At 40.0% G+C, this 19,649-nt stretch overlaps 2 protein-coding genes across 7 annotated transcripts; both read left to right on the top strand.

Annotated features, from left to right (window-relative positions):
* The first annotated feature begins 1,615 nt into the window (after positions 1 to 1,615).
* On the top strand, positions 1,616 to 19,038 carry LOC145495554 (ribitol 5-phosphate transferase FKRP-like). 6 transcript variants are annotated; one of them, XR_014050436.1, is made up of 6 exons: positions 1,618 to 3,580; positions 4,043 to 4,091; positions 6,744 to 7,186; positions 14,349 to 17,493; positions 17,590 to 17,660; positions 17,811 to 19,038. XR_014050436.1 is itself a non-coding variant. In XM_081475192.1 (5 exons), the coding sequence occupies exons 3-5, from the start codon at positions 6,943 to 6,945 to the stop codon at positions 17,883 to 17,885; spliced, it is 531 nt and encodes a 176-aa protein (XP_081331318.1). In that variant the 5' UTR covers positions 1,616 to 3,580; positions 4,043 to 4,091; positions 6,744 to 6,942; the 3' UTR covers positions 17,886 to 19,038. The 6 variants fall into 6 exon arrangements, 2 of the variants coding, with proteins under 2 accessions (XP_081331318.1, XP_081331317.1); XM_081475192.1 differs by lacking the exon at positions 17,590 to 17,660 and having other exon boundaries at positions 1,616 to 3,580; positions 14,349 to 14,560; XR_014050437.1 differs by lacking the exon at positions 17,590 to 17,660 and having other exon boundaries at positions 14,349 to 17,090.
* On the top strand, positions 9,673 to 10,196 carry LOC145495565 (uncharacterized). The gene is made up of 2 exons (XM_081475208.1): positions 9,673 to 9,880; positions 10,024 to 10,196. Exons 1-2 carry the CDS (start codon positions 9,673 to 9,675, stop codon positions 10,194 to 10,196), a joined length of 381 nt encoding a protein of 126 aa, XP_081331334.1.
* Positions 19,039 to 19,649: the final 611 nt, after the last annotated feature.

Below are 19,649 nucleotides of genomic sequence, written 5' to 3'. Positions count from 1 at the left end.
AAGGATGTCGAAGCAATGATAATGGAACTTACAGGGTATATCTTACATCTGAGGACGTTTCCTTTGAAAGCCTGAGATGAGGACTTCATATCACGTGGTCAATACACCTAAGTCGTTATCTACAGGCAAGAGCAATCGGCGTCAATTAGCCATCTTTGTATTTACTTAGTTTCAAAAAAGCCAAAACATTTTGAAACGGAGTTTTTCGAAAATGACGACGTTACGATAATCATGTGGTTTCCCCGACCGAGTTTTCCTCAAACACAATTCCAAAATGTCCGGCGATGGTTACGTTTTTATATTTCTCCCTCGTAGTGTGATGGCGTCTTAATTTTATGCTTTCCAAATTAAAAGATTTCTATGTAAGCACTTCGTGAACGTACGAAGTAGTTTAGGCATGAATGAAAGTTATTATTAAGGTAATTCCCCTGAAATACAACTGCACATAGATTTTTGTTCAACCTTAACCGTAATAGATTTTATATTTTAGGGGTTCGGAAAGTTAAAAAAAACAACAACATATTATTGAAAATAGATTGGTGTTCCCTTGTTCCCAAAAATCTACTCAAGAGTTCCCTTGTTCCCTGAAAATAAACTGAACATATCCCCTGTTCCCTGAAAATACATGCTCCAGTTCCCTTGTTCCCTAAAACCCCTGGGAGGGGCTCAATACTTTTAATCTCATCGTATTTAGTTAAAGGTTTTTGCTTACCTACTTACTTATCAGATGGGAATTAGTGATAAGGGGATTTATTAATGATCGGATAAGATTAAACTGGAAGCAGGGTACGTATGTTACATCCATGTATCCCCCACCTGGGAGGGGCTCAGTATTACATGCTTGAGGGAGCGTGACTAATGTGCGAGCCTGCGAGCCGGGCCCCGAGTCGCGAGCCGCGAGCCTATTTTTGCGAGCCACTCTAGATTTTTCTGTTTTTTTTTTTTTTTTTTTTTTTTTTTTGCGAATTTTTAATTTAACGTTAACGTTTTACCCAGTAAATGCTACACTCGACAGAAGGAACAGAAATTTTCGATGTTCTTTTCATGCGTGAAATTCCGCGCAAGTAATTTTTCTGTCAGTGTTAAATTTAATTTCATCATGTTCATCGAACGGATTCTGCAGGTAAGTTTATATTTTCATCTACGAATGAAATTTTGAGTTCCCTCTTAAATTTTTGTATCAAAATGTTGATTATGTAAAATTAACTACTACCCAAATGTCAAACACGAAAACGTTCAAGTGAGGCGAATTCTAGGTAATCAAGATTATACTCTAGAACATTAATCAAGCACCGCCATGAAAGATTCATATATTTGTTTTTTGCTTGCCAGTTGTCCATTGCTTTGTCTCTCGGGAAACCAGGCTCTTAATTTTTTTTAATGGTTCCCCGGTAAAATCGAACGACAGGACGACCGCTTATTTCGAGCAATTCAATAGTTTGGGGATAAAACCCATCCGCCCGGCCATAAAACAAAAACAAAACAAAAAAAAAACAACAACAACAACAACAACAACAAAAGCCGAAGTTGGTTTTTAACCAAATTTACACATCAGTTTCGTTTAAAGTTTGCTTAAATCCCGACAATCTCGCTGGAGTATAAATCATTTATGTACTTCATTGACCCTTCATTTCGCTATAACGCGAAACTTCGCTCAGTGAAAGTCAGTACAATTTGCCCAGCTGAAAAATATCACAACTCCTTGCAAACTAATTAAAGAGTAGCAAAAGTTTCCCTCGCGTCCAGCTACCAAAGTCTGGTAATTCAAAAGCAAGATGGGAAAAATGTCCGTCCTAAAATATCTGCGTAATTGATAGAAATAACTTTTTAAAAAAGGAACTCTCCATTACCTAGCTCACTTGCTATGCTAAAGTGCACCGACACATGAAGACTGTGGGTGTTTTCCATTATGCCAAAAATTCCGGACGTTTCGGTCGAAAGTCAAATGGGAAGGTCCGTTTCGGTTCCCTCCGACCTAAATATTGCGGTCGGACCGGTCCGACCGAATTTGCCGTTCTATTTTTGACAAACCGGTTCATTGCCCTACTTCTCTTCACTTATATTATGTAGGGAATTCTCAAAAAGGAATAAAACATAAGGGCATTATGCCCGTTTTTGTTTTTTTGTTTGTTTTTTTGTTTGTTTGTTTGTTTGTTTGTTTGTTTTTTTGTGGGAATCTTTCGAGGCTCGCAAAAAGAGACTCACAGCTCCAGGCTCGGGCTCGCAGACTCACAAGTCGTTGTCCACGTTAAGTTCCGCTTTACATTGGCGAAGGGATTCCCAAGCAGCGGATGACAGTCTTGTTCGACCCTTAGCCTAGAACTGTTACGAACCCGCTGACAGGTCCATGAGTCGTGTTTATAGTCTGTGCAGTCTTTGAAGAACGCACAGAAGGAGCATCGAGAAAGCATCGAGAAATTAAGAAATACCGCCGGGGTAAATACCGCCATGACTGTCCTGTTGAAGTCAGCTGGCAATGTAGGTTTCAAAACTGCAAGTAAGATTACCTCAGCGTCTATTTAAGGTATCTATGGGCGGAAAGAAGCAACAGCCGGAAATACGCTAGTTTGCGTATTTTTAATGATAGCACAAATGTGTGACACACGGGGCAGTGTTGTGTTACGCTTCAACCAAGGGACTAAATAAAGGTCTAATAAGCATAATTTATGCAGAGGCAGTACGTCTAGTCTGCGCTTATCAGTCCGGAATATCCCGATATATTAGGACAGCCATGACGTCACGAAGCTATTGTTAGCAGGGAAAATGGCGGACTTTTCATGCGGACAAAGAAAGTATGTTGTTTCCAGTCTCGCATAGACTCTAGCCAGCATTAAACGGGACTTTTTTGCGACCAAACGTTGAGAAGGAGAATAAGCGGCCATTTTGGTAGTGAGAGAACGTGAACTGTCTTCTAATCATTCAGTTTTTTTGGTGTCAAGCGACGATGTACACGCGATTTTGTGGTCAAATATTAAGAGTAGGTGTTATTTTCTAGTATTTAAGTTTTTTTGAATTGAGCTGTTTATATTTTTTACTGGTTCTAGTGTTGTTAAAGTTTCATCAGGCCAAATTCCACGGTTGTAAACAACGCCAGTATTTTGTAAACTCTCTTTGAATTTGAGGCCCTACAAGTGTACTTGAACCGCTGTTGTTATAAGGCTTGAGTAATGCATTGTTCCTTCATTTTTATGACAGTTGTTTTCAATTTTTCTCTCTTAAGTACATGGAAGAGCATACTCGACTGCTCGAGGCACTTTACCGAGTTTGTGAGGAAAAAATGGAAAAGAGAGGAAAGAAGACGTCGCTAAGTACGCGGACGAAATTAAACAAATTTGGGCGGGAGGTCTCTGTGTTGGTGGATTCACCGAATGTGTACCCCAGTTGTATCACTGGAGAGCCAACAGCCTGTTGAAAACCACCTACAGCACAGAGGTGGCAGCGAAACAGACAAGCCAGGGGTAGTGCAGTGATTCCCTGTAAATGATTCTATCGGTATCCCAAGGAATGGCACAAAGGGTAGAGGAGATTGTTTGTGCTCATTTACCAGACGTTTGAGGGCCATGCAAACATTTAAGTTAAGGTTTGTAGGGGGCATTGTACTCTTTTTTGGCATTTTTTTAAAACCTATACACACTGCAGCTGTTCCTAGTAGATGATGATTCTTTTCACCTCCCCATGAAGCTTGAATGTACCAGAAAGTAATATTTTTGCAAAATAATTATTATGAAAGCAAAGACTGAAAAAGGACAAGAGTTTAGAATGTAGTGTTGAGTGTTGAACGTTACTAATTGTGAAACTAATGCAAAACATTAATTGATTGTGAACAGGAAACATTTCAGTTTGCTTAAGAATATGTAATAAAAAATAGAAAACATATGAGTCATCAGACCACTTGAGGGCACTCTCTTAATTATTTACTGAGAACTAATGTGGTAACTAAATTCAAAATAAATTCATATTTTAAAACGAAAAATACATTTGTAATAATATTGACATCTGTGAGCAATGTAATAATCTTCTAAGCGCTTGTGATTTGTTTCAGGTCCTGCATTCTGCCAAGAGGCAAATTCAAGGTTGAGAGTACGTAAAAAGTGAGTAAAATAAAATGGATTTTACTTTCAAGACTGAGTTTGTTTTGTATCAGTTTAAATAAATATATAATAAAACCTTAGAACATGTGGATGGATTGTCAATGCTCCATTGTCAACCTGTCCAGGAATTATATATTGGATATTTTTGGGTAAATAACTTGTTAAAGTCAACAATTATATGTAAACTTTCATAATTTAAATGTGGAAATCAGACATGATATCTTTTAGCACAGCAACAAATAGATACAAGAAATATTTGAGACAAATACCAAAATGGAGAAATTTCAGATTTACAAAGAATATATTAACGGAATTTTTGACTATCTATGCATCTGACAACACTATTTTTCTAGCTTAGTTTATTTTGTATAAAAGAACAAGAATGTCTCACTCGTATGCGTTATTGAAAATTCTGCTTCAATTTTGATTTCATTTCCTCGATTTAGCCAAAATGTATAACATTTTGGACATTCACAATTTATCTTTGCTGGCATATAAGAACACGCGCGTGCTGTCGATTTCGGCCCAATAATCCCTAGATAAGAGGAAAGCCTCAATTCTCATATCGATCATTTCTGTGCTTAGAAAAATGCAGAGTAAAGATGCTTACCGATTGTACCGTCTCTTTCCAAAGAATGATAACTGCAGCTCGTCAAACTTAGCCCGCATTGCGTTCCGTAATGCTTCCTTCGGTCCGAGGATAATCGTTATCTGGGCGGAATTGTCTGTGACATGGAACGCGAACACAAACTTTCCTTACATTTTATTATTTGGACAGTATTTAACCCAATTCGAGATAAATATACACCTCCTGAGGGCCCGCGTTCATGGCATTGGAAAGTATTAGCGACTCTCTTTGTCCGCCATTTTGAATCTCTTGGTTTGTTGTGAAACACAACACTCCAGCCAAAACACGCATTCGCAATGGTTGAAACGTGAGTTTCGTGACAACACAGCCGTCCTAATATATCGGGATATTCCGGACTGCTTATACCATGTGGCAACGAATCAAATTAGCATACCACACAGATACCCCAACGCGGAAAATATCATGCGGTTATAGAATCGCGCTTTCAATTTGATTCGAAAGGAAAAACACGCTCCTCGGGCCGGGAGGTCTTTTTAAAGGTAACATTGAATAACACTGAGTTTATAGAGAGTACAAAAAGTACCCTATTAATTTTAAAGCTGTACCACTGTTCTTGTACTCGAGAGCGAACTTTGGGAAATGATTCCCAAGCTTAAGGTACATTTCTCTAGTCCTACGCAACGCTGATGCATTTGTAGTATTGAAGCGTTTCGCTCGAGTAAAACGTCTTCTTTCTTTCATTAGCTGTCAGTTGTTTGGTTAAGGCAATTCTTCGATCATATACCCGGTAATCGGGTACGGCTTTTGCATGGAGTTGCTTATAGCCTGCCAGCCGGTCTGAAATTTTGACACATTTTCCACGGAATGCCATATTGAAGCTCTTAAACAATCTATGATTGTTTGGAAAATCTAAGGGATACCGATTTCGTTTTTGGTTTCCTATTTAATTCAGAATTTTTGAGGTTGAGTATGAGTATACTAAATTAAAATCGCCATGTCCTCGGCCCGGCCTATTCTCGACATCTACAATTTATAGTCGGAGTCATAGCCCGAAATTTTTGTACAATTTCGACGGAACAACTTAGCAATGGGACCTCCTGAGATTATTTTACGATCTTTCAGAAATGCCAAGCGATTCTCACAACGGTGGACGAATCTTCGAAGCAATCGCTTCATGGTCATTTGCGTCAGACTCACTTTGATAAAAGATTGCGTGACTTGCCCGTGTTTAGTTTGCTTCCGTTTCTTTTGGTATCACAAGATCACAAAGCTTTATTGTTTTCATTACATTCCATGTTATCTAAGTATCATAATAATTGGAGACCTTAGTAAGTTTTGGTTATTCAAAGCGCGACATGTCAGGGGAGATTTTCTCTTTTCAGTCCTCCACTCCGATGTCGGCCACCATACCGCACGATTCTCGGAATCGAAATCGAAACCACTGCATCACCATAACAGAAAAACCACATTACGTTTACGGTGTATACTAGAGAAATTTTAAAGTTATATCATTGATTCCCCGATTAGTCCTCGTCGTTTTTCGAAGAGTCTTCACCTATCCGGCCCAAATACCGACTATGTTCTTGAGTAATTGCTGAATATCCTGTCACTGCTGGAGAAAATCATCGTCAAAGCTACGACTGTCACTCCTTCTATACTACAAGTAGGGAGCTTAATTGAGAAAAGCACGACGGCAACGGCAACGGCAACGGCAACGGCCACGGCAACGTCGCTAAACAAAAGGTTTAATGAGGATAACAATGGCTGTGCACGTGCGTTATGATTCTTGGTGCATTTCTTTGCTGTCCTCTGCAAAACAACAACGTGAATGACCAAATTCTGCGTTCTCTGTAGAACGTGAACCACGACGACTAATTTTTCACATTTACAGTATTTTTGTAATTCCTTGCAAGAGATCTCATCGATATGGAGACGGTAGGGCAGCCTTGAAGCAGTGATATCTGCGAATGTTGTGTGTCTAAAGAAAGACTACTCTTAAAGAATGAATTCTTTTTTTAATGATGCATCCGGTTACTAATTAGACTCCTTATTTCTATATGCAGGATTCGCTGCATGCAGATGAGCATTCGAAGCCAGGATCCAAGTGAGAGAGACAAAACCACCAGCTACAAAATACGCCTGTCTCAACATGTTTTGCTTTGAATAATACAATATTGTTCCCCGCGTTATTTCGTCAAAGCTGTTGCGAAGCATTCTGAGTTCATCATATCAAAGACTGATGACCAGAAAATCAAGCCGAGCATGTTTTGCTGTAAGTTGGCACCTCGAAGACAACGCAACCTAACAAACAAAGGATTGACAGTCATGTTAATCATCTTGCTCGTAGTTCTTGTTAGTCTCCACCTGGTTATTCTTCCATCTGCGAGTGGTGGCTATAATGACGAGTGTTATTTAACTGATGAAAAACGTCAAAATTTGAGGATTATGGTGCAGAATATCTCGAGGGTGTTTGACAAGTCTGGTGTTCAGTATTGGCTCGACTATGGTGAGTTGCTGTTTATGCTTCTAATTAGAATAGAATTAATTGTGATATTAAGGTTACAGTATACCTTCGGGTCGAAAATTTTCTTCAAATTTGGATTTTTGGGTCAAAGTAGTGGTCGAGGAATAATCTCTATTTCGTGACAAAAAAAATTGAAAAAGGCTTAATATTGACGGACAAATTGCGGTTTTACGCTTCACCGGAAGTAAAAGTTTACCTCTTGATTGACAGCCCTATGGTGCGTATGCAATCAACCGAGACGATTTACGCGGGAATTACCTGTATGGATGTCACGAATTGACTACTCAGTTGAACAGCATAGTTGTTCTGACTCCCAGTATTTTTGGTATTAGGTGTAACTCTATTAAGTTATAAGTAAACATAGACCACGTTAAAACCATGGACCAGTTCGAAAAAGCCAAAACAGCAAAGAACGAATGAAAATACATCAATGAGTGAAGAAGCGAAAGCTCGCCACGCGGATGAAGCTATAGCTATCGAATAAGGCGGGCAAAATATTCGTGGTAAGAGTAAAAAAAGGTTCTGTAAAAATTTCGGAACTTGACAGCAATAACAGGGATGCTAACAGAGACTCTTCTGATGAGTCCGATATCGGCGAATCGCCGGACTCATTGAGACCATTTGAAATATTATTCATGCACAGTTGACCACACACAGTTGCTCCCGCGCTTTCTTTTGTTTGCTTTCTTCGCTCAGTCACTCTAGCGTTTGTATCCTTTTTAGCCTTCCCCATTTAGCGAGACCAGCTTCAAAAAAAACCGAGCTACAGAAAAATTATCTCTCCGCCTTTGGTTCCTTGAGCGCATTGCGAAACACAAGAGCTTTTTAGAGATTCGCGCGTAAATTTTACAAGGAGGTTAACGGTAGTAAGCTTTTCCTGCACTGATTGGCTCAGTTATCTGAGAACCCAGTTGAAGGCGTTTGTGGGCGGAGTTTGTTTACGAAGCAGAAGATTTTTCTTAGAGCTGTTTTCTCGAATAAATTTTTTTTTCACTTGAAGCAAACACTTTAAAGAGTTACAACTCAAAGGGAATTTGCTCAATTGCCCTCAAAATTGGGAATTGTTAATTTCGAAATACCTTTTCTTCGAGAGCGATTTTTGTACGATCACTCCACATTTTTTTAATCCTATTTCGAAAATGTTCTTTAACTTTTTACTGCAATTGAATATGCCAAAACGCAGACACGTTTTTTAAGCGCTTTGGGCGGTGAAACCGAGGAAAAAAATTAAGTTGGCGAAAAACGAAATTCGCTTTGACTTGTAGCTTTCGAAAGGTGATTCGGGCGCTCGCATTCAGTGGTCGTGAAAAATTCGGAAATTCAATTTATTCAAAATTCTTGGTATAGTTTGATAGCCAGCTCTATAAGCTTTAATTTGTCGAGGAAAAGGTTGTTGTTTTAAGCTTTAATTTGATATAGGGGGTTTAGGTATCTACCGCTTAAACTGCACGCGCTACATCGCTTGCACGCGAGACACCCCTGAAGATATACTGTAACCTTAAGACCTTAAGATACGTTCGCACGTACACGTGTATGCTTTATTGCTACTTATTTTCGAGGGAGTAATTTTGCGGGGCCTAAATTTGTCTATAAAATACGCGAAAATAAACTAAATTTCGCGAGATTTGTCAGAATACTGATCTTTATTTTATAATGAACATTTATACTTAGTTTCAGAATTGGCGCAAATGATTATAGTTTTCCTCATCGATAGTTAATTGCATTGATACTTGTTCGAGTGTCAAATATATGTTCAAATGTATGATCTCTTTCATATATTCACTTGTAGTCTTCACCACCTATGGGTATATTACGAACTCACTACCCAGTTGGCTTGAAAGCTCAGTTGGTAAAGCACTGCGCCGGTACCGCAGAGGTCATAGGTTCGAATCCCGTTCAAGTCTGAACTTTTTTCAGGCTTTAATTTCACGATAAATATAACTGCGATGATCAATCATATCTTCATACCTTTCTCCGCAGTTCAAATTTATGATCTTTCGTATATTCACTTGGACACTTGACTAAATAAAGCAGAGCTATACAGAATACAGGACAAAGTCTATAAGCCCTTTACTAGTGACGTAAACGTGGATTAAAGGAGAACGGAAAGCTACAGGGTATAATTTTTGAAATGATCTGAAATTGTAGAAAGAACGTAAATTACAAAGAATCGATTGAAAAAAGTTCGTATTTCAGTGCAAATCAAATAGAAAACTAAGAGTACTCGCCAGAATTGAACATCCGCCATTTTGTTAGCATTCTCTTCCGGTTACTTCCAAATAAGGATTACCGTCCGCCATCTCGTGACGTCAAAGCGCTCAAGCTTTCTTTTCTACTTTGCGTGCTCGCCTCCGCGTGCTATGTTTTGGTGTTCTCGCCCTTCATTAGTCGTGATTAGTCGCGGATTTTCGCAGCTATATTGTGTATAGTTTGGGACAACAGAACGCTTGATAATACAGTTACAAAATATGGCTGAGTTTGAACCCTATTCCTTCGAACCCATGCGAAATTTCTCGGATTCCGATGGAGAAAATACAGCTGACGGCCAGAACGAGCTTGCAAGGAGGGGAAATACCTCTTGGTGTAATTGCGAGCATTGTGAAAACTGGGAAAATCAGCAGGAGAGAGAGTGCGTTTGCTGCCAAGAGATCGAAGAAGCCATGACAAAAATATCAGGTGAAATATTGTTGATTAGAAGGATGATAAATTTCATGAAACGATTCATTCACTGTTTTGATTTAGTCCTTGTATTTTCGCTTATGAAAACCCAGCCATTTGTTTTCCATTTGTCATTGCTGCTTTTTTATTATATGACTTAGATTTAGAGGACGATCCCCCTATTCGCTGTATAAGTCGTCATCCTGATTTCGAAACTGTATGCTTGCGAAGAGAAGTGTTGGAGACGGCCATTGTTGGTTTGAGTCAGGCGCGTGGCATACGAGCGCCACGGGAACTTGCTAATGTGTACGTACCACATCTCCAACATTGTTAATCGTTTTGCTCTTTTCCTGGGATGATGTAGATTAGATCAATTTGCCACAGGCACTCTGTATGTCACAAATTCTGTAAGGATGTTAAAACGTTTAATTGTCATTATAATACAAAATTCAGTTTGAGATACTTGATTAGCCCTATCAATACTGCAACACAATTTTGAAAGATATAAGTAGCTAAACTACACGAATCGTTTTAGTAACTGTAGACTTAGTGAAAGAATTATTCGTTCATTGAACTCAGTCGACTACATTTTACACACACGGCCATTGCCTAAATTTCCTGTAGGTTCTACGAAATGAAATTAATAAACAGAAGCGACTGACAGTTCTGTGTAGCTACACCCCGATCAGCGGGTGATAGCAAATTGTCACGGCAATTGCAATGACCTTTCAGCCTTCCTTTCCATCATAGCTTGAGCAAATTTGAAAAGATTTTGCAATACACGTTTCATTCGTATGTTTTCTTTTTGCAGCAATTATCGTTACGCAGCTTACCACCAGTTTACTTGGTGGGTACATGACAGACTGGGGAGATACGTGAGAAAAGTAATCCCTGCTTGTGTAGTGAAAGCAATACGAGCCGTGTATCCAAACGCAGATGGGAATTACACGGGCTTTCGCACCCATGATGAAAGTTACTCAGAAGTGGAATTATCCTGGATACAGGAGATTGTTAGAAATTAAATATAAATCATTCAGTTAGTTTCCTGTATTAAAACGAGATCTGTGCTTCTCTAGCAAGTCGTTCTTGGGTGGCCTGGGGGTTGGAGCGATGTTCGCGGCGGCGGGTTTGGGAGGTAGCAGGGGAACTTCAATGTCACCTTTCTTGAATGCAAGGAGAGAAACCATTAAATCATTAAAAAATGCGTACGATTTTTCCTCGTATTGCGGCTTTGCAATCCACCCAACACTTCCCTTGGGGGAGACAAATTTGTGTTTCTTTGCACCCTCCTTGGTTTGGCCTTGGCTCCTTTCTACATTGTGGTTGTGGTCAAGAACAGCTAACTGAGTGCGAGCCCTCATGCCATCATATGAGTAGTGTTGCACTTTTTGGCAGTACTTCTTTGCCATGAGGCCATGGTACATTTCTAAAACGCCAGTGTGGATAAACTCGGCTAGCATGCCGATGTCGTTTAGAAGCGACTTGTTCAAGGCTACCTCCTTCAGGGTGTCATGAGCAGGGCTTCCAACCTTTAACAAGTCTTTCCTTCTCTCTGTTTCTCTTGGGATGGGTGGGTGTGCACACTGGTGGAAATGCTGACATCCGTCCCAGTGGTGGATATTAGCCGTGTGGTAAACGATGGATTTCCATCGTTCCACACAGTCGGTAGAATTGCCCTGCGAGGTTTTTGCACACCACCAGAGGTGAGTTATGATGGAGTGTATCCAGGGTTTCAATGTCGCACATGGCTTTGATTGAGCCTTTTTTGATAGCTTCTTCTGAATAGACTTTGCTAAATGCCAAACATCGAAGTTGTGTTTGATGTGCGGCCTCTCTTTTTTCATGTGCGCTCTGACTTGCACGTGCCTACCTGTAGCAAGCTTTGCAATAGCCACTTGTTCCCGTTGTAGGTGATCTAGGCAACGTTTTAGGCCCTCCAGCTCCATCGCATTTGAATTTTTGACCTCTGTTACCTGGACCAGAGAGAAGTCAAGAACTTTAGATGAAGCTGTGTTCACAATGCTGTACGTGCCGTATTTAGCCGAGTGGCCTGGGCTGTCACAGCGACCATCACCTCCTGCTACAACCTCGGTGTTTCTCACTTCGTTAAGAATATCCACTTGATGCTCAGCAAATTTTTTGTTAACAATGGGGAAGAGGTACTTTTTCTGAGTAGAGCTAAAATTTCTCTGGCTAAAAAATTGGACGTTGGTTGCCTTTGTAAAACTAGCAATATTGCTGTAATCGTTGCCGGTAAATAGAATTCCAGCGCTGAACAGCAAATTTCCAGCGGCCATTGAACTTACAAACGGCTGTGTTTGCCATCGTAATGGTTGATCACAGCAACCAAGGCATTCAATAGTCGCAAGAGACCCCTTGGTTTTTAATGATGCTTTTTCCAAGTTCCGTCCACAGTTTGGACAGTGCACGTGACGAGAAAAAAGCTCTTTTAGTTTGCTTTCAAATACCAAGAACTTTCGCTCTTGGTGAAGATCACCGCAATCTTCGTTAAGCCAGTTCGTGGACTCCTTTTCCTCGTCATCGTCACGAATTTCAGTTTTTATATCGAAATCCTCGTCTTCAAAGTCGAAACTTTCACTAAATTCGCTAACTTCATAATCACTTAGGTCCGACATGTCCGATTCTTCATGATCTGAAACATCGGATGGAATCCACTCATCTTCAATTTCCTCTTCTTGGCAGTCAATTTGAGGAAAATCCGATGTGTCAATTTCGGAGAAATCCAACGTCCTCTTGCATTCTGGAAAATCTTTGCCAGAAACCCTAGGGACTTGCTTAGCGGGCACAACAGGGGAATCACTTAAGAGAGCGGCATAGCTGTGTCATTCGCTACAGCGTGACGAACGTCTGCTAAGGGAATGGATTTAAATTTATGAGGTGAATGCACAACAAAAGGTAAATCTGTTTGACAAGTTTGGTCCACCATTGTTATTTCAGTGTCAGTAGAGGCATCCACCAAAACTATCTTTGAAATAGGTAGTTTTCTCCTCTTCCTTTGTGGTTTTTCTTTGTCACCGAAAGTCTGACTGACATTGTAATCAGGAACCGCAGAAGTCGTGACATTTGCATCTTGAAAAGGCTGCGCGACTTTCGCTCTGGATTGGCCCGACTCTTGCGAATTACTATCACAAGCATCCAGTATTTGATTGAGGGCCTAAAATAGCAAATACAATTTTGTGAACGAAGGATAATTTGTTTAAAGCTTGCTTGCCAGAAAAGTAACACGGCGGCCAAAAGGTCACGTCAGGTCATATCAGTAGAGTCAGTTTTATACCGCGAATACATGACTTACCTCTTCGTGTAGAGCTCTATTTCTTCGGCGCTCGCTGGACGGCCTTAGGCTTAACTTTTTTGTGTGTTGAAACAAAATTGGAACGGCATCCTCTTTTAAGCGACGTCTGCTTAAATTGTCTGGCAAAATATCTAGTCGGTACTCACTTGCAAAACACGTGGGCTCAAAGTGTTCGGAACAGACGTGGCAGTGCTTCATTTGGGGCAAATTTTCTCTCTTTATCTGAGCAAGCCATTTGCTTAAAAGGCCTTTATCTTTTAAAGGAAGGCGATGAAAGCTTATTCCTCTTTTAGAATCTCTAGGTGATCTATTGGAACAGCCTACGGCAATGCAGTGAACCATTTTCCATCCGAGCAAAAAAATTAAATTTGGCGCGAACGCAAGTGAGCGCAATGACGTCATGCCATGCAGCCCAGCCTTCAACATGGCGGTCAAAATGGCGGACCTACATAGTATGAATGTCGTGAGCAATTTTCCAGTCAAAACGCGTTAAGAAAGGACAAATATGGACAAATACTGCAATTTTTACTCAAAACAAACTATTTGCTCTGTTGCAAATATGCAACGATAACTTCGTTTTTTACCTTCCGTTCTCCTTTGATAAAGAACTAAATAGCAGGTATTAGATTACGGGTGATTCATTGCCGCGAAAACACTTTTCGCGGGTCTGTAATTTTGCGGTTATAAGTAAGTAACTCGTATTCGTTTTTTAAAAAAGGCGCGAATTATTGTTCAAATTAAAAGACGATTTCTTCTTAGAGAATACAATTTCCTCTCAAAATGGCGGCAATGAGCCAGCGCGGCCGAATTTATGAGCACGGAAATCTCTCTCCGACCAATTCAGAGGTGAAACTCTTAACATGTAGAACCGTGGATTTTCCAAACAAAAAGCAGATTTGCGGTGATTTACAGGTAGCTCCGATTAGTGTCAGAAAAAAAAAAATTCACCATTTTCAACGGTGTTCAATATTCCAATAATCAATTCATTAATGTAATATTGAGGGGTACGCTAATCCCTTGGTTTTACTTTAAAAATTCGCTTGGCAAAATAGAGGTTTTGTGGAAAGACTAAACATGCAGTAATTAACGGATTCGTTTAGCCTGTATTATTCAAAAAAAAAAACGTGACAGCAAAGACTTAAGATTACTTTTGTTGGTACTATTTCGTTTCAGGAACCCTTCTTGGTGCTTATCACACGGGAGACATTCTGCCACACGACCACGACGCAGATATATTTATTTTAAGAACACAGAGCATAAACGCCTATTCGGAGTTGACGAGATCAGGAATTAAAGCAAATGGTTTCATGGCAATCTTTGGGAATGCGACCGCTGATTTCGTGAGGTGGATACCAGCAAATAGGACAACTAGCGCCAAAACAGAGGTAATGCTTCACAAATTCTATCCATCCTCGTCAGGGGACAACTTCATTCTTAAAGACCATCATACCTTGGAGACGTTTCCTGAGTCATGGGTCGTGCCACCAGCGAGGATCAATTTCCACGGAGTCCATGTCGCAATTCCCAACTCCCCGGAACGCTTATTGTCTTTCAGATACCCTTACACTTACGGACTATTCGGGTTTCAATTTCCATACAAATGGAAGTGCTGGGTGCCCTGTCTTTTAAGAGCAAGCAATGGATGCTAAAATCACACGCAGCGGAAAGTTAAGATGTTAGTGAGTAATAGTATTGTGTGGTACTATTGATTATATTGGTTAAGTGTATTAAATGAGTGGATGAATCTCTAGTGTGTGACCATTCAAGTGTAGGCTATTGAGCTGTACTTTCATGTGGTACTGTTTATTATGCGGTACAAAGTGGTTATAACTTTTAAGGTAATTCCCCTGAAATAAAATTGAACATAGATTTTTGTTCAAACTTTGTCCAATGAATATTTATTATATGAGAACTTAACTTATAAAATAAAAAAGGGGGGGGGGGTGCCCATGCTTGTTAAGGAGCAGTGAGGCATTGAAAATGTCCCATTTTAGCGTTATTTAATGTTTATTACAAGAACGTATTCTAAGTTATTGTAAACTCTTTCTGAGCCCAGACTCATGAAATTAAACACGCCTCAAACTACAGTCAATACTTGTGTCGAACACAAATAAACCTTTTCAGTTTGATTATGAAAGACAGCTGAATCCTTGTTAAAATATTAGAACCAAATTGCCTGTCACGGCTATCAAACTGCAAAATAGAAAAGACTACAATGCAGCTGCTATTTTTCTTATTTATTCAATTTTCAAACATAGAAATCAGATGTTTTTTCTCGCGCAAAGCTAATGATTAGCTGATTAAAATGACTAGAAAAAAATGCCCGAGCTCGTTAGTGAGCTATAGCCATTTTTCAACTGACAGAACTCAATATCAAGGCAAATCCGCAATGTTTTCAATGTGCGCGTGCACGAACGCGCGCTAATGACGCCATAAATTATGCGTAGTAAGGGCGCGCAATACAATACAGGGGAATGACCTTAAGTCTGCGATGAAACCTTAGCATGTGACCATACAAATGAAAGCCATTGAGCAGTGCTTTCATTTGGTACTGTTTATTATGCCGCACAAGGTGGTTCTAATTTTTAAGTCTGTGGATGAAACCCTAGTGCGTTACCGTTCAAATGAGACCGACTGAGTAATACTTTCATGTTGTACTGTTTATGCTATAAAAGGTGGTTTTTACTTTAAAGTCTTTGGATGAAACCTTGGTGTGTTACCATTCAAATGAAAGCGAGAAGTACTTTCATGTGGTACTGTTTATTGTGCTGTGGATGAATTCCTAGGTTATGACCGTTCAAGTGAAAACTACTGAGGATCACGTGTACTTTCATGTGCTACTGTACTTTGCATCAGGCGGTTGTAACTGAAAGTCTTCATATAAATTCAATAAAATATACAAGATACGTCAATTTTAAAACCGACCGATGTTTTGTAGATGTTATAGTCATTGCTTTTTTCTGTTTTTTTTTTTTTTAAAGAGGAACTAAATTTTTTCAGGACCTTTCTTAAAATGTGATTAACTTATTTTATTTGTTGTTAAAAATCTAAAATAACATGCTGTGATTAGCCAAAAAGTAGCGATGCGTGATGTCCCATGCAAGTTGGATAGGACCGATGTTCTGTAGAAGTTCCATAAATTATTTTGAGAGGTGCTAAGTATTTCTAGGACCTACGAAAAAAGATAATGAATCAGTGATTATATTTGTAATTGAAAGTCTAAAATAAATTGTTGCGATTAGCCAAAAAGAGCAGCTTTACATGATGTCTGGTGCAAGTTTAATGATCCGTACGTGGGCAAACGACTCCAGGAAACTTGTGGCAAGGGACGATAACAGGCTAGATTAATTGAATTCCTCTATTTTTTTGTGAGATCGTATATATCTATCGTTGAGTTCGATGGGCCGCCATCTTGGTCTCTTGATGCGAGCGAAACTGGGGAGAGTATTTTTCGTTGCTCTAGAAATTCAAACACATTGCGGTCGGTCACGGTAGTGTTTTAACAATTTGTTCGCTGTTTGCCGCTTCATATTGTAATCTACTTTAGTTTGGAGAATATATAGTTATAGCCTGGGTAGCAAGTGTTTTCGTGGGGTTCGGAAGCAAAGAATTACCGCGTAAAAAATCTTTTTTTGGCTCTCGCCCCATTTTTCGCGAGGGCAAAACACCGAAAATCCCGTTCATAGGTCTTTCTTTGGAAACGCTTGCTACGCAGGCCAGAATAGTTATGACGATGGGAAAGAGACCTAATCCTTTCTTCTGGCGTGACGAATTTCTACGGCGTCGGCCCGATTTGACCTGTCGCCTCCTCTACAGTTGAAGTACGGTAGTCGGGACACGGGGAGGCGTGAAACACAAGCGTGGAGCGTGTGGAGGCAGTGTGGCCGAGTGGTTAGAGCGCCGGATTTGAAATCCGTAAGTCTTAGGATTATATCCCGTTCTGACCGCTAGCTGATGCTGTTCTCGGTAGCCCCGAGTTCAAATTCTCGGCTGCGCTTGTAAATAGCCAACTGGTCTGTCTCTCGCCAGTTGGGATTCTTAACCGAGTGTTTATTTGAGTATTTATGTATCATTGTTTGTCTACATTGGTCCTGAATAGCCCCAATGGGAGGTGGTCAATTAAGTATACATTTTTTTATTATTATTATTATTTCAATTCGCAAGTTGCGCTCGTGATCGCGCTTCGCGCTCGTGTGTCACGTTTCGCGCTCTGGCCTCAATCCGCCTAAATCGACTTGCTGTTTGACTGGCTGTTTGACTCGCTGTTTGACTTGCTGTTTTGAATGTAGTTCAAAGGAATTTTTGTTGCTGGTTTCAGGTAATGTTTCGGATGACCTGATTCAATTGCATAAGGCCTCAGCTTTCGTAGTTTGATTGTCCCAAATAGAAGGATCTTAAACGTAATTTGCTACAGATTTGTGATTCAGTGCATGGTCACCTACAATCTCATTAGAATCGATTTTTCAACGCCGGGACCGGACTGCGGTGAGATGATATATTTTCTCTAATATCTTAATGATCCCGCTTCAGTTACAAATTACCATGCAATATGTCACAGAAGTTAAAGGGGGTTAACTGATTGGTGCGTGCTAACGATGATCGCTATTTAGGCTAACCGAAACTTCATTTATTTAGGTCGAAATCGTGTGTCATCGGGCAGGGATAGGAAACCAAGATGCTCTACTATATAAGGCTCCTAGCCTAAAGTAAGTTATTAAACAAAGGTAAAGCAAGTTACGAATTGCAGGACGAAATTTCTCAAGCTCGTGCTAGTTACATGCAAAATTTCCGTTTAACTCAACTTTGCCAGATTACGAATTAACCATTGTAACTGATGTGATTTGAAAATTTAGGCTGGACGAAAGAGGTCACAATGCCTACGAATAAATCACTTCAAAATTCCTTACAATGTAAGCTCCCAGAGAGATTTCTATTCGAGCCGTTCTTTTAACTCTTTTAAGAGCCGAGAAAATAAGCCTGCAAAAAGCAAAATATTGCTTCAAAGTCATGTATGATAAGTAAAGTTCTGTTTCAATTCCACATTTGTGCTAAATACAAACAGTGACTCCACTTGCTTCTAGCATGCAGTGTTCTTTAGGCCACTTGTTACTTTATCACAAGTTCTTGCTAAGTCCGCGTTTGTTGCTAGGAAGAAAAATACACATTTTTTTCTTCTTCAGGAGAATAGTAATAGGTCCATATTCTTTGTACAGAAATGGGATGACCCACAATAAGCGAGACATTATACGTGACTATATTCGTTTACCAAAGAATGACGATTTATTGCTCAGACGGGCTAAGCCGTGAAGTCAAAAAAAGCCACCATCTTCTCAATGGTTGCTCGCGCTAGTCACGCATGCAACTGATGAAGAAAGCCCAGTCTGATACTAAGAAGTCACCTTAATTCTATTCTTCTGTTAACTCTCTTTTGGAAGGAACGACATAACATAATTGTTTCAAAGTGAAAAATATTTGTTTTACAACGTGATCCAGTTTTCACACACTGAGCTATTCATAAATATAGTCTATCCAGCTGTGTTACCATAACCTTCTCGAGACCTGACTGTCATTAAAGATCATTAAAATACCAGTCTTCTTTCAACGAGCATGCTTTCTCGACGTAGTTGTATTCTTTTTTTTTTTTTTTTCTTTTTTCTTTTAATACTGCTAAGTGGAATCAGTAAGTGGCTTGTATTTTTGTAACATGAAAACCTTTTGTCTTTTTTTCCTGGAAAGATTAACACGCATTTCTCAGTATTTTCTCACGGGTCTGTGATCAGATGCGTGGAAAAATACTGAAACACGCTTCCCTGTGACATGCCGTCACAGGGATGCGTGTCCGGGATATGAGCGGTCATGCTTCTAAGGCCCGGTTCATACGCCGCATTTCTGCCATGTCGAATTCAATTCAACGAATTAAATTCGACAGAAATTCGACGTCTGAATCGGCTGCCGCATTTCTGCCGCACGTTCGACTGGTCTTGTCGCATTATCCGACAGAAATGCGACACCGATTCAGACGTCGAATTTCTGCCGTGTCGAATCTAATGCACACATTATCTTAATGTATTGAGCATGCGTAAATGTGTTCCTGCCAAAGAAAAAGAAGAAACTTGGCCATTCTCGACCCAATGCAACCTGAACATATTGCAACACATACTGCTGCGTTGTGAGCCTTCTCCTTCTCGTTCCATTGGCGGACAATTTTTAGCAAAATTAAAGTCCTTCGTCGCTCAGTACTTTCGTCCACCATATTGAATACTCTACGTTTAAAACATTTTCCGCTGGCCGACATACCCGACAGTATAAATTCTGAATTAAGTGCGACACAAGTGCGACGTATGAATCCACAGTCGCATTTCTGCCGCACTTAATTGAATTGAATTCGACACGGCAGAAATGCGACGTATGAACCGGGCCTTACGGATCACTGAAACAGAAACATGTCCATCGTCGATTTTAAGTGATTTCACA

This window comes from Orbicella franksi, chromosome 8, assembly GCF_964199315.1.
Source record: "Orbicella franksi chromosome 8, jaOrbFran1.1, whole genome shotgun sequence".
Taxonomy (NCBI): domain Eukaryota; kingdom Metazoa; phylum Cnidaria; class Anthozoa; order Scleractinia; family Merulinidae; genus Orbicella; species Orbicella franksi.
This window is presented reverse-complemented; position numbering and strand designations above follow the sequence as displayed.